Source organism: Mustela nivalis (genome assembly GCF_964662115.1).
Source record: "Mustela nivalis genome assembly, chromosome: 3".
Taxonomy (NCBI): Eukaryota; Metazoa; Chordata; class Mammalia; order Carnivora; family Mustelidae; genus Mustela; species Mustela nivalis.
The window spans coordinates 105,259,511-105,274,842 of NC_139022.1; the positions used below are offsets into that span (position 1 = coordinate 105,259,511).

The following is a 15,332-nucleotide window of genomic DNA, read 5'->3' on the forward strand; positions in this document are numbered from 1 at the left end:
CTAGACAGTTACCAGGGAGAAAATTATGCCTCAAGAAACTGACAGCTTGTGCTCAATATTCTTTTGTCAAGGATAAAATACATCATTATTTTCCTTAAAATTGCCTTGCCATGTTCTACAATGTTAAATATATGTGTGTACACACATATATAAAAAAATACATAGACACACACACATATATACACATGTACACATATACATATCCACAATGACCTCTCCATATATGTGTATATTTCTTTTTCTCCCTATATATGATTCGAGCTGTATCAGTGAAAATGGTACCTATGTCCTCAATTTTACTATACAATTACTGAGATAAATAAAAGAATGTCTCTTAAAAAAATGAAAATAAAATAAAAAACAAAATAAGAGAATGTCTCTTAACTATTATCAATTGAAAATCTTCATTGCCTATCCCTTCTTTAGGACAATGCCCGAAGAGACCATCAGTTTTATCTGACTGGGTAATTCTGCACCTTCAACATTTAAAAAAGGAGAGAAGATATCTGTGCAACAAGACCCTTGAAGAGTACGCTTACAAATAAACTACAGCTACTAAGATCACACAGGTGCTAGCAAACTCAATAGTTTTAACTCTACTGTTTTAGTAGACCAATAAATAGTGCTTTTTTGCTCTAAAACTAACAAGACATTTTCTACCGAAAAGATGGTTCTTGTAACAATTGAGACTTAGCATTGAACAACACTAACTACTCTCAATAAGTTGAAGTCCTACTTACCACTCAAGGACATTGCACTTGCACTATAATCAAAGCTTACCTGAACTGGAACACCAAACCAAAAGCCAGAACTTGAAAAGAAAACCTCCAAAGAAATCTTAAGAAAAATACTGCCTAAACATAAATAAACATGAAAAAGGGTAAACTACAAGCCAAACATTAAACATTAAAGAATTTACCCTCTTTTCTCCTTCCAGCCATTTGAGAAGGGCTATCTGGTTTCACTGTTAAATGTTTCCTCAAGGGGCACCTGCATGGCCCAGTCAGTTAAGCACCTGACTCCGTTTCTGCTCAGGTCATGATCTCACTGATCTCAGGGTTGTCAGGATCTGAGGTCAGCTCCAAGTCTTGTTTAAGACTCTCTCTCCCTGGGGGCGCCTGGGTGGCTCAGTGGGTTAAGCCGCTGCCTTCAGCTCAGGTCATGATCTCAAGGTCCTGGGATCGAGTCCCACATTGGGCTCTCTGCTCAGCGGGGAGCCTGCTTCCCTCTCTCTCTCTCTGCCTGCCTCTCCATCTACTTGTGATTTCTCTCTGTCAAATAAATAAATAAAATCTTTAAAAAAAAAAAAAAAGACTCTCTCTCCCTTTCCTACTGCCCTTCCCCCATCCACAACTGCCCAGTAAGACATCTCAATCATTGAGAATGTGGTAAAATTCAATTGATAAGAAAATAACCAGGATTCAACCAATCAACAAAGTAGGATGAAGGTTAACAGATACCTACCACTGCCCTAGGGTGTCTCACAAGCACCATGAATAATGCTCAACATCAATTCTCACCAAATAAAGCACCTTTTTTAAAAAAGGAAGTAGCATTTTACATCTATAAGGATAGCAAACAATGTTAACAGACTATCCCATTACTTGTCAAAAAGAATAATTAGCTTCTACTCAATACCACTTTACTATATTCCTTCAGAGAACTCTCCACCATTCCTCATGTCCTAGGGTGAGCCAGGCTGGCTAGAAACTGGTTCAGCTGGGATGCCTAGGTGGCTCAATTGGTTTAGCCCCTGCCATCAACTCAGGTCATGATTCCAGGATCCTGGGATCTAGCACTGCATCAGGCTCCCTACTCAGCAGAGAGCCTGCTTTTCTCTCTCCCTTTGCCTGCCACTCCACTTACTTGTGCTATCTGTCAAGTAAATAAATAAAATCTTCCCATCTAAATACTAACCAGGCCCAACCCTGCTTTGCTTCCGAGATCAGACGAGATCGGGCGCATTCAAGGTGGTATGGCCGAAGACTAAATAAATAAAATCTTAAAAAGAAAAAGAAAAAAAAAAACTGGTTCAGTGCTCAGCATGACCCAAGCACTAACCAGTCCCCTCCATGACTAAAATATAGAGGCAGAGGAAGAAAAGTTCTTTTTCTGCTAGGGTAACACCTCAAACTATAGGTGGACATCTTGTCCAACATGTACATATGCAAACAAAGGTACACTCGATGTAATATTATATAGCCATAAAAAAGGGACAAGATCATGCCATCTGCAACAACATGGATGGACCCAGAGGGTATTAAGCTAAGTGAAAGAAGTCAGACCGAGAAAGACAAATACCCTATGATTTCACTCTTACGTAGAATCAAAAAAAGAAAAAGAAAAAGAATAAAAAATAATAAACAAAAACCAGAATCAGACCTATAGAGAACTGATGGATGCCAGAGGGGAAGGAATGGGGACGACAGGCAAAATATGGGAGGGGGAGTGGGAGATACAGGCTACCAGATATGAAATTTAAAAAGTCACAGGAATAAACGGCACAGCATAAGAAATACAGTTAATAATTCTTTAATAGCAATGCATGGTGAGAGGTGGTAGCTATACCTGTGATGAATACAGCATAATGTATAAACTTGTCCTATCACTATGTTGTGTATCTGAAACTAATATAACATTGTGTGTCAAATACACTCAAGGAAGGAAGGAAGCAAAGAGGGAAGGGAGGGAAGGAGGAAGGGATGGATGGACAGAAGAAGGAATGGAAGGAGGGAGGGAAAGTGAAATAAATGGAGTTAAGTGATGAAGAAAGCCTTATATCCTTTGAGTCACTCACAGCCAACTATCTCTGAACTCAAAATCTACTCCTGGAATTCCCAATTATGAAGGCCATAAACTCCCTTTTTACTTTAACAACTCTGAATTAAATGTATTTCTGTCACTTGTAATTAGTGAGGTTATATAAACATGAGCAAGCTAAGATATAACCCCACTGGAGAACAATTTCAGAGTACGTTTTAAAAGCCCTACAACTTGTGTTATGTCCCAGAGGAAACAGTAGTTACACGGGTATACACATATGTAAAACTTCAAAGAACTGTATACTGATTTGTGTACTTGGTTGTATATAACTATACTTTAATTAAAAAAAAAAAAACAAAAACAAAAAAAACAAGACCTGTGTCCCTGTATTTCTACCCCTAGAGATGTCTATTAATGATAAAATTTTTAAAAGGGGGGAGGGGCTGTGTGACACTGTACATGTTCACATACTTCAGCATTATTTATATCAAGAACATAAAAACAACTTCTAAGTCCAACAGGGAAATTATGCAATAAAAAAGTTTTAAACATTATAAATTCCAAGGTTATACCAAATTTAAAAATGCCTATAATTAGTGTAAAACTTTTTACAAGACAATAAAATGCTATCAAAGCTAGAATTAAAACTAGGGTAAAATGGATATGCATTTAGCCAAGGACTTGAAAGGAAACACAAGGCTACATAAATATAAAATACTATTTATAATCATTCAAAAAATGAAATAGTGTAAATCTAAAATAACAAGTAGAGGATTTATATGTAAACACTGATGAAAGAAATTTTAAAAAAAAAGATCTAAATAGAAGGAAACATTTTTGTCATGGACTGGATGATTCATGTACTAAAAATATAAATTCCCCCTAAATTAATTACAAGTTTAGTATAATTCCATCAAAATTGCAGATTTTTTTGTATATACAGATAAGCTTACCTAAAATTTATCTAAATTATCTAAAATTTATATGGGAAAACAAAAGAGACAGAATAACAATTCAGAAAAATATTAAGTGGGAAGAATCATTTTATCCAAGTCTGACACTCCCGCAGCTACAGCAATAAAAGACCACGCAAGTAAAGGCAAAGGAAAGAAACAGTGATCAATGGAACAAAATAAAGAACCCAGAAATAAAGAAACCCAGCTTGTGTGCTCCCACACAAGCACAGGTGACTAATTTTTAATATGGGTGCAAAAGTAATTCAATGGAGGAAATAGTGTCTTTCCAACAAATGGTACTGGGGCAACTAGGTGTCCATGGGGTTCAAACTTCACATGTTATATAGAAATTAATCCAAAATGAGTCATAGATTTAAATATAAAACATAAAATTAAAACACTTTTAAAAGAAAACAGGAGAAAATCCTGATGAGCTAAACCCTGGAAAAGAATTCTTAAATAGCAAAAGCAAAATTCATGAAGGGGGTTAATAAATTGCACTTCCTCAAATTAAAGACTTTTACTATGTAAAACACCTGTTAACATGATGAAAAAACATGCTATATCCACACAACAGAGTATTCACAGAATACTATCTAACAACAAAATACTATCTAAAAACAACAACAAAAGAAACAACAACACAAAGTCACAAACTAAACTATAATGGCTCTCAAGGGCATCACGCTGACAAAAAAAAGACAATCTCAAAAGGTCATATACTGATTCCATTTATACAATTTTCTTGAAATTACAGAATTAGACATGGAGACAGAGGAGTTGCCAAGAGTGTTGGGGACTATAAGCTAAATGGGTGGGACTATATGGGGATAAGTATGAGGGAGACCTTTATTACAGTGATGGTGATAGAATAATTCTGTAGTGAATGCAGTGGTAGCTGCACAGATGTACACAAGTGATAAAACCAGAGAGTTATACACAGATAATGTGCTAATGCCAGTTTCCTGGTGTTGATACTGTACCATACTTCCTAAGGATAAAACCAATGGGAGGTGCCTCATTGGCTCAGCCTGTCTTAGGCTCAGGTCATGATCCCAAGGGCCTGTGATGGAGCCCCACATTGTGCTCAGGGAGCCTGCTTCTCCCTTTCCCTCTGCCATTCCCCTCCCTCTCTGGTTCTCCCTCTCTCTCTCTGTCAAATAAATAAAAAATCTTAAAAAATATATGACCATTGTGGGAAACTCAATAATGGATACACTGAACCACTCTGTGCTATCTTTAAAAATTCCTGTGATTTGGGGCACCTGGGTGGCTCAGTGGGTTAGAGCCTCTGCCTTCAGCTCAGGTCACTATCCCAGGGTCCTGGGACTGATGCCCACATCGGGCTCTCTGCTCAGCGGAGAGCCTGCTTCCCCCCTCCCTCTGCCTGCTTCTCCTTACTGATTCTATCAAATAAATAAAATCTTTAAAAAATAAAATAAAGTAAAATTCCTGTGATTCAAAATTAAGAAAAATAAAATTCAAAAAAAAAAAAAAAAGGAAAATTCACGTGTTAAGTGACTTTTTATTAGTATAAACAAACACTAAAGCAAACAGTGTGAGAGAATTTTTCTGACTTGACTAAAAACTGGTACAGCAGAATCTTAGTGGATCTCAGCTGGGGAGAATATACTAATACTAGGTAAGCCCCCCGGAGTTATCAGGAGCACACACTGCCTGAAAACATACCCCAAATAACTCAACCTATAGGAAAATAAATTATAATAATTTTTCATACATTAGGCCCATCATTTTTATCTATAAAAAAGATGAGCTATCTGCTCAGGCTTGACCTGTGTTCAACAACTGACCCATTCTCCCTTTCCCACTATTACAGCAATCTCTTCCTCAACAGCTCTATCTCACCCCTCACCACTGTGATAGTCTCCTGACTCTTGGTCCTGCCTCCAGGTTCTCTAACACATTTAACTCTTCCTGCACACAGCTGAGAAACTCATCTCCCCAAAACACCACTCTTCCTATTTCACGTCACCCAGATGGCAGAACTTCTTAAAACAGGAAGAAAGTTAACGAGACATATTTTAGTTTAAGAAGAAAAAGAGCTTTAAAAATAAACATAAAGCAATGCTGGGAAAAACTGCTTCCAGAGGTTAGCAAATCCTGTATCATTAGATAAATTCAAGTATAGGGGAGCCTGAACCTCAAGATCTATTCCAACCCTGGAGTTCTGATTCCCTATAATTTCCCTGAAAATTCTCCCTCCATCACCAGCATTCCAAACTACCCTAAAATCCAGCTCCAATCTCTTTTCTTCTAATCTTTCCTCCCAACACTTCTCTCTAAGCTAGGCCCTAACTATTCCCCCATGCACATCGTGTATAGTCTATTTTTCTAACTAGATGATTTTCTTAACTGGATGATTTTTTCCCCTCTCTCTCTTTTCACCTTTCATGATCCAGTGCACTTTGAGGAAATTTTTCCAATCCCATGCTTACTCTCCCATTTGTGCTATTCATCTACTTTTCATGTCTAAGTGTACTGATTATAAGCTCTGGGACAAACAAGGAAAAAAGCCTCCTATCTGCTAACAGTCTCTCTTTGTCAGAGACCACACAGTCAACCAGCCCTTTCCCCACTGTGGTTTCTCTGAAACAAGATTTTTCCCAGGAAACACACTAATGTCCAGTACATCAACCATCTACCTATATGGCCCCTTTGCTGAGCACATTATCATTATAATCAGTGCAGGAGTACACAAAGGTGTACCTCAGCTTCTTTGAGCCTTCTCCTTCAACCACCCAGAAATGTCCATGATGCAACAGCAAGTCTCTGATCTTGGTCTTTGAGAGCCAACAGTGAAATATAACAGAAGGATTTTTAAAAACTCTGTTCTAGTAGAAACTATTCCTCATCTACTCTACTTCCAACCTACCATCACTAGTCCTCCTTTTTTAACAACTGCCCTTTTTCTAACAAGTTTCATTTACACCTTTCCATCTCTGTCCCTTGGATGTCTCCTACCCAGCTAAGAGCCCTCTTTTTCTCATCAGAGTGCTATTCAAAGATTCATAAAATACACTGATACTTTTTTATAGGTAATGTGAAAATACATATATGTACACATATATATAAACACATACATATAATGTGTGTATAAGGAGTGACTGCTAATACAAGATTTCTTTTTGCGGAGATGAAAATGTTCTGGAATGATAATGGTGACAGCTGTACCACTCCATGAATATACTAAAACCACTGACATATATACTTTAAAGGGGTGAATTTTGTTATATGAGTATCTCAATTTTTTTTAAGGTAAGACTCTCCAACCCTACCCCTGTATTTACATTTGGCACTGGGAAGGAAAACTTGTAATTTTTCAGATAAGACTCTTTTCTCACATACTTCTTGGAGAACACAGTCAATTATCCTCTTTACACAATTAAGTGCCTATCACAAAACGGGCACCAAGACAGGAGCTGGAGAGATGGTCACCAGACCACCACAGAGCCTGTCCTACTGGAGCCTGGAGAGGGGAAGACAACAAATTATCTAAGTCTAGGAAAAAAAGTATAAGAATAACCTAATCAGGGGAGGGAGGTGAGGGTGGAAAGGAACCCCCCCAAAAAAGCACATCTAAGAGGCACATACATGCCTCAGCCCACATAAGGTAGTTACTCCTCAACAACTAGTTAGAGGTGACTGGCAGTAAAACAAAACTCCTAGATCACAAGAATTTGGATGGCATGCAATTGATAACTGATTCCCATCTACCACAGGAGGCTCACATGTCCACTGCACTGGCCTTGAGGTCAAGTGACCCTGTATAAGCATATAATGTTTTACCTACTGACAGTGTTAGTATGGTAATGTTTTAATGTACTCACAAATATTTGTCCTTATTATTCATGTATCAGGGCAAATACAAAAAGAAAATTAAGTTACACTGAAAAACTGTATATTTAAGTCTGTTTATTGATGACTACACAGAAGGCTCAGCACTTGTAAAACTGAAAAATATAAAAAGCTTAACTTTCAGCTCAAAGTATTATAAATAAATACACAAACTGTTTATTGAAAACAGTAAGCTCCTATCTTTAACTATGTGAAAACCCTAATATGAGGTCAGCTAACCAGAGCCCATGGGTCAAATCTGGCCCACCATCTGTTTTATAAGTAAGTTATACTGGAACTCAGCTACACCCATTTGTTTATATATTACCTATAGCCGCTTTCCCAACACAACTGTAGAACTGAATAATGTTAACAGAGACCTTATAACCAGTGAAGTCTAAAATATTTACTATTTGAATCACTTCTTGGCCTTTTAGCTAAGATCAAGTGTAAAATATTTACTACTTGACCCTTTACAAGAACAAAAAAAACTGCAAACGTGTACTAAATAGAAGTACTTCAAGTTGATTCAGAACAAAGAAGTATTATACATCCTTTACCAATGAAGCATCCCAGTGGATAAACAACAAATTCAAAACACAAAGAATTCTAACTCTAATTGATTAGTCAATCCGCCGTGAAGCTTTGGGTAAATCGTAATTAGTCTGTGTTTTATATACCAGTAAAATTCAGAGCACCTGGGTTGGAGTTTCATTTAAGTGCTCAGGACCACTGAAGCCAGGGCTGGGAAAGGTGTCTGTATTAATTATCTTTTGCTGCCTAACAAATTCCCCCAAAAGGTGGTAGCTTAAAATAAGTATTTAGTATCTCCTGAATCTTCAGTGGGTCAGGACTTTGGAGTTGTTTAGGACTGCCATCTTTTAAAAAAAAAAAAACCCACAGGAGCTGGAGTATCTGCTTCTAAGGTGGCTTACTCAGAAGCTTGGCAAACCAGTACTGACAGTTTCCCCCGAAGTGAGTAACCCATAAGAGCAAGGCAGATACTATACTCCCTTTATGACTTTGCTTCCCTTTGAAAGTAGATAATATCACTTCTACCATATTTTATTCTTTATAGAAGTGAGAGTCTTTAAGTCCAACATACATTCAAGAGGATCAAAGTCAGGCTCCACTTTTTAAGGGAGGGGTGTCAAAGAATCTGCAAACATATTAATGCCACTACAGGGTTTCAAATGATGAGTAAACAGCTTCAACAACATAACCAACAAGGCCTGGCTGATTAAAGAATATGCACTTAACCATTTTCATAACATGTACTTTTGTTCTATTTATGAGCGGAGAGAGGTTTCATCACTACTTAAGATTCTCAAAAAAAAAAAAAAAAAAAAGTAAGCCAACAGGAAAAAGTAAGGCACTTCAGCTTTTCATATCTGATGCAGTAATGATGATGGGAGGCAGTTATATTTTTGTTTTAGCTTTATTTTCCCCAAGGAGAAAAAGCAAGGAGAGAAGGCAAATTATGGTGAATAGATCATGATCATAAATAATTGCAAAGTTGGACTAGGACAGACAAGTACTTATGATTCAGAGCTACATAAAAGATTTTCTCGGATATAAATATAAAAAAGAAAACAGAAATTCAGATATGCATTCAAAACTGTGGGGGTTGTTGGGGTGAGGGAGGTGCATGTATTATACCATGATTGCTACAAATCTGCATCACAGAAACTTCTGAAACAAGGAACATTATACAGAGTGAAACTAAAAGTTACCTATAAAAATTAAACATATTTTCAAAGTAAATGTCTTAGTTACTAGACTTAGGGAACATTTGGTGAAATTCATCACTATCTATTATTTTGAGGCAAAAGGCCTGAGAGCAGACTTCCTCAGAGGAAAATGAAGTAAGAGCCATTCTGATTTCCTTAACAAGAAGCTCAAAAATTGGGGCGCCTGGGTGGCTCAGTGGGTTAAAGCCTCTGCCTCCGGCTCAGGTGATGATCCCAGGTTGCTGGCATCAAGCCCTGCATCTATCTCTGCTGAGCAGAGAGCCTGCTTCAGAGATCACAATTAGGGAGACAGGAAAGCAGAGAGAGAAGAAGGGAAGCAGGTGCAGGCCTGCGCGTGCGCCCGCTCTCTCTCTCTCTTTCCTCTCTCTCTGCCTGCCTGTCTCCCTAATTGTGATCTCTCTCTCTCTCGCTCTCTGTCAAATATATCGCTCTCTGTTCAAATATATCAATAAAATTAAAAAAAAAAAAAGCTCAAAAATTGTCCTGAACTAGACAATTTAACTGCTTTTTAAGTTCATTCAAAGCCCACTCTGATGGGCTGAATAATGTCCCCCCCCAAACACATACCCCCCCCAGAACATACGAATGTGGCCTTATTTGTAAATAGGTTCTTTGCAGACATAATCAAGAAAAGATGAGGTCATACTGGATTTAGGGAGAACCCTAATTCAAAGCTAGATATCCTTATAAGAGGAAACTTTGTACACAGAGAAACAGGGAGAATGCCATGTGACAAGACAATGAAGGAAGAGACTGGAGTAACAAGTCGACAAAGCAAGGAATGCCAATGATTGCTGGCAAACACAAAAAGCTAGGAGAAAAAGAAGAAAAAAAAGCTAGGAGAGAACATTCAACAGATTCTTCTTGAGTCCCCAAGAAAGAACTAACCCTGTTAACACCCTGATTTCATTATCTGGCCTCCAGAGTCGTGAGAGAGTAAATTTCTATTGTTCTAAGCCACCAAGTTTATAGTAATTTATGTTATTACAGCCCTAGATAACAATTACATACACCTTTATTACATTTAGTAATATGGAATTTAAATTAAAATATTAGAAACATTTTATCTTTGGCCTGAAAATTTAGGAAAATATTTACCAATCAAGGTTCTTAGTTCACAAATTCAGAACAATTAGAGACAGCACTGTCCCATTTAATGCACTGTCCCTTTCTTGGGTACTGTCACAGGGATGAATGAGACATAAGACTCCAACAGACTGGGTGCCTGGTGGCTCAGTGGGTTAAGCCGCTGCCTTCAGCTCAGGTCATAATCTCGGGGTCCTGGGATGGAGCCCCGCATTGGGATCTCTGCTCCGCAGGAAGTCTACTTCCCGTGCTCTCTATCTGCCTGCCTCTCTGTCTGCTTGTGATCTCTGTCTCTGTCAAATAAATAAATAAAATCTTAAAAAAAAAAAAAAAAAGACTCCAATAGACTACACACACTACTATCAGCCATCAGAGATCCAGTGAGATTCCCCCAAAAGTCAGTAAAACAACTGTACAGAACAGGAGCTCAGTTCACCTTAGTTGATACTCAACAGCTTCACAAAAAGCTGTCTTTATTTAAGTCCTCTTGCTGAACCGGAAGTTTAACACAAAACTGTTAAGTCTTAAGAATTTAATGTTCCATATGTAAAGTCTTATCACACTTGCAGCATCAAAATAGCATCAAAATAACAAGTTTTTCTAATTGGCACTATACCAAGCTGTGGGTTACAATTCCACCCTTTATTAATTCTGAGTTTCCCAAAAACAGGATTCCTTTAAGCCCAGATTTGTTTTTATTTCAAACCCAAACCACTTCAAGTACGCATGGCTAATTTACCATACCAGCCTGACAGAATGGCTGGATATTCTTCCATTTTATCACCCCTGTATCTTCAGCATGAACTACAAAGAGGTACTGCAAAGGATGAAAGGTAAACTTCTGCCCCATTTATTTCCTATTCAACTGCTGTTGGAACATTTCTAAGACTCAACGCCTTTTTTTTTTTCTTAAGATTTTATTTATTCATTTGACAGAGAGAGAGACAGCGAGAGAGGGAACACAAGGGGGTGGGGAGAGGAGGAAGCAGGCTTCCCGATGCAGGGCTCAATCTCAGGACCCTGAGATGGTGATCTGAGCAGAAGGCAGACACTTAATGACTGAGCCAACTCAACTCTTATTTAGGGTATCCAAAGTGCATTCAGATTCTCCAAATACAGTGTTTCTTTGTTAGTGCCTCTCCTGATTAAAAGTGAAGCCTGATCGGGGCGCCTGGGGTGGCTCAGTGGGTTAAAGTCTCTGCCTTCGGCTCAGGTCATGATTCCAGGGTCCTGGGATCAAGCCCTACATCAGGCTCTCTGCTCAGCAGGGAGCCTGCTTCCTCCTCTCTCTCTGCCTATTTGTGATCTCTGTCAAATAAATAAATAAAAACCTTAAAAAAAAAAAAGTGAAGCCTGATTAAAACTTAATCCATCTCTAATAAATGAGTATTTTAAGTTACTGAGCAACTGGAAAGCATGAGAATACTGGCCATAAAAAGTTACCTGCAAGGATTAATTTTCTAGAAAAGCCTGCCTCTCTCTATATAAGAAGCAGCATTGACCTACCTTGTTTTCGAACATCTTCTACTGCAGCCACAAGCTCTTCTTTGAGAAACTGACTCTCCTTTGCAATTTTATCCCCTTTCTCCAAAAAATTCTCAGTTGCTTGTTCAACAGAAGCAGCCAAAACATGTGCCTTCTTGGAACGGCCTCTCTTCTTATTTGAGGGCCCCTTACTATTGGTGTTTACCAGAGTTGTGACCTAAAAGTTTCATTTTTACAAATTAAACTGCAGTCAATTAAAATGAAAACAACAGAAAGATGACCATCTTTAAAGACAAGAATAGTAAATTATTCATAACTAAATGAAATAGCACATTTATAAATTCCACAAGCATTAACAAATAACACACTCTCCATTTTTAAGAAATACAGCAACAATACTCAATTTAGGTCCCAAAATAATTTTGCTATCTCAATGTGCAAGACAAAAAATATTTTAATTTTTTCAAACATGTGTTAACTAGACTTTAGTTCCGTTTTACAAATCAAAAACTGATTAGAATCATGTTACACATCTGTACATGTCATGAACAAGTCCCTGAAGGAGACTGACAATGAACTTGTTAGTTTCATGTGGAGGTCAAGTTTTCCACTGTTTTCAACCTGTGTAAAATATTTTAAAGTAACTTGCTTCTGATTTTGTTTCACGGTTTATTCAAACAAACCTCAGCGATGAATTAGTAAGGTCCTTAACAAAAAAAGGAAGGGCTGCCCAAAGGAGCCGACTGTGATGGTGCTTTAAGTGCCAGAACATCAACCACCATTTACATAGATATGCAGACATATATAAATAAAATACCAGGTGATCTGCAGGTTGACGATGACTACAGATTTTTTTATTAGCATAGCTTGCCACGCAAAACACCTGCTTAGAACTATACTGGCTGGGCTTCAAGAAAGTAAATGTTCATGAGTCTTACTTATCACATACTTCTACATTATATTAAAATATATAAACATATTTGTATGCATGTACACATTTGCATATATGTATTTGTGATACTCATTGTTAACAATTAGTGAGACGGCATCACACTGTGGTATCTGCAACAGAACATAGCAAACCTATATCCTCAAATTACCTGCTAACTGATCCTGGACAAGGAAGTCTGTTAATCATGGTAAAGAGACAAGAGTCAAAGCTTCATAGCCCATCTTTCTTGACTATAACCTCTACCTTCCAAGAAAAAGTGATGCCAAGAAACCATCTACAAAATACAAATACTTGGTAAGCTGCATTACATACCACTTATCCCCTATTATTGCCAATAAGACTCAAGAAAATGGCAGTAACTATGTTGCCACAGGGTTAAATGAATGCATGTATCAATATTTAAACAATTAGTGGTGCCACATCCTCTAAATACTATACACCTAAACTCAACTACTCAAATTAAAGCTTTGAGCTAAACTTGCTCTGTTTGTTTACCACCCTACTACTATGGAACCAGACGACAGCTACGTATTTGCAGATTCTTACCTGTGTAACAAGAGGCTCCAGCAGTCTTTCAACTGCCAGAGTCCTGATCTCTAGACTTTTGGGGTCCCATTTAAAGTTTATGTTGCCTGTGTGGACAGAAGTCATTTCTGAAAAAGAAACAAAGGGTCAACGTGAGGCAAACAGCAAACACAAACATGAAATAAATAATAAATCTTCTACTTCTAAAAAAGAACTTTTTATATCAGCAAAACTTAATTCCAGATGGGAAGAAAAATTCTCAAGAGCCTGCACAAGAGGGCCTGGTAACTCTTAACCTCTTACACTTCCAAATGTCGAGCTTGTAAACAGTAGAGGTACTATAAAAGGAACACCCAAACACATAGAGGGCATCTCTGGCACCAAGACATTTCTACTTTGATTTTCCATACCAATTTAGAAGCAGGATGAAAAGCTAACGTGAATGAAGGCCTGATTCTGATTTTTCTTACTCCATAATATTTATAGTACAGTATTACCTAAAAGGCATCTCCTTCATTTTTTTATGACTTCTTAGAGAATACCTTGTCTTACTCTATTAAAACATAATGCTTAAGTCTGCTGCCCTCTGCACCTACAACTATTATCACTCACAGCCAGAAGAAATTTCAAGTCACACTTAGTCAAGTTATCAATGTATCAGTGTCAAGGTAAACTTCCATTAGACAGAGGCTTTAGGACTAGGGGAAAAGACTTCAACAAAAACACCACAGCATCTGCTTCTTAAAGTAGTGCCTAAAAGATAAAAGGGAAAAAAAAAGACAGGAGGTACATAACTGAAGTAAACACTAACTATAAACTTTCTAGACAACCAATTTGGTATTTAAAATCTTAAAAGAATATGTTCTTATGACCCAGAGATTCTACTTCTGGAAATTTATTCTAAAGGAATAATCAAGGTGCATATAAAACTTGGATACAACGATGTTCACAACAGCAAAAAAAAAAAAAAAAAAATCAGATATCACTGAATAAATAAATCAATCACATAACCAACCACATAATACTGTGTCACACTTAAACAATATTTACAAAATTTAGGAAAATTAAAAAAAAAACAAGTGTTCTTGGGGCACCTGGGTGGCTCAATGATTTAAGCCTCTGCCTTCATCTCAGATCATGGTCTCAGGGTCCTGGGAATTCGTTTACCATGGATATAGAACAGAATTAGAAAATGACCATTTTGCAAACTCCAGTGTAGTAACTGATTCAGCAACGTCATCAATGGATGTTAACAACCATTAAGTGAAAGGCTACTGGGGAGCAAGATACTTCTAAGGTGCCCAAGTATCACTGCACGAGTTACACGGGCCAAGACATACCTTTACAAATTTGCAATCTAATGGCCACCCTCTTAAACAGATAAACTTAACATCACTAATGACACACCGGATATTATATGCCTCCCAATATGAACAAATGTATAACCTATTAAGTACTCTTGATTAATTAAAAAAAAAAAAAAAACTTGAAAAGGTTTTCAAGAGGGACACCTGGGTGGCTCAGTCAGTTAAGCGTCTGCCTTCAGCTCAGGTCATGATCCTGGGGTTCTGGGATTGAGCCTGGCTCCCTGCTTAACATGAGTCAGCTTCTCTTCCTCTCCCTTTGCTCCAACCCCCCCATCTCGTGCGTGTGCATGCATGCACTTGCACTTGCGCACTCGCGCACTCTCTCTCAAATAAATAAACCTTTAAAAAAAAAAAAGAATAAAAGGTTTTCAAGAGCCTCGATGTTACTATAAAATGAGTAGTCGTGCGAGAGCAAAAATAAATGTTTAACTAAAGTAAATGGAGTCTACTGAAGCCTCCATATAGGGATTCAAAACCTTTTTTAATGCCATGGAGCTTTTTGGCAGGCTAGTAAAGCCTAAAGACCAATGTCTGTCCAATAGAAATACAGTGTAATTTTTTTGAATAGCAACATTAAAAAGAAATGGATGAC

The 15,332-nt window shown here is 37.6% G+C and overlaps 1 protein-coding gene across 3 annotated transcripts in view; it reads right to left on the reverse strand.

The window, feature by feature from the left end:
• CTNNA1 (catenin alpha 1) overlaps positions 1–15,332 on the reverse strand; it is a 316,889-nt gene that overhangs the window by 142,414 nt on the left and 159,143 nt on the right. For all 3 annotated transcript variants that reach the window (XM_082725499.1, XM_082725500.1, XM_082725501.1), the window contains exons 2-3: positions 13,395–13,501; positions 11,918–12,113 (exon numbers count right to left, since the gene is read on the reverse strand). In XM_082725499.1, coding sequence (XP_082581625.1) covers positions 11,918–12,113; positions 13,395–13,501 — 303 coding nt within the window. The remainder of the gene's footprint in view (positions 1–11,917; positions 12,114–13,394; positions 13,502–15,332) is intronic.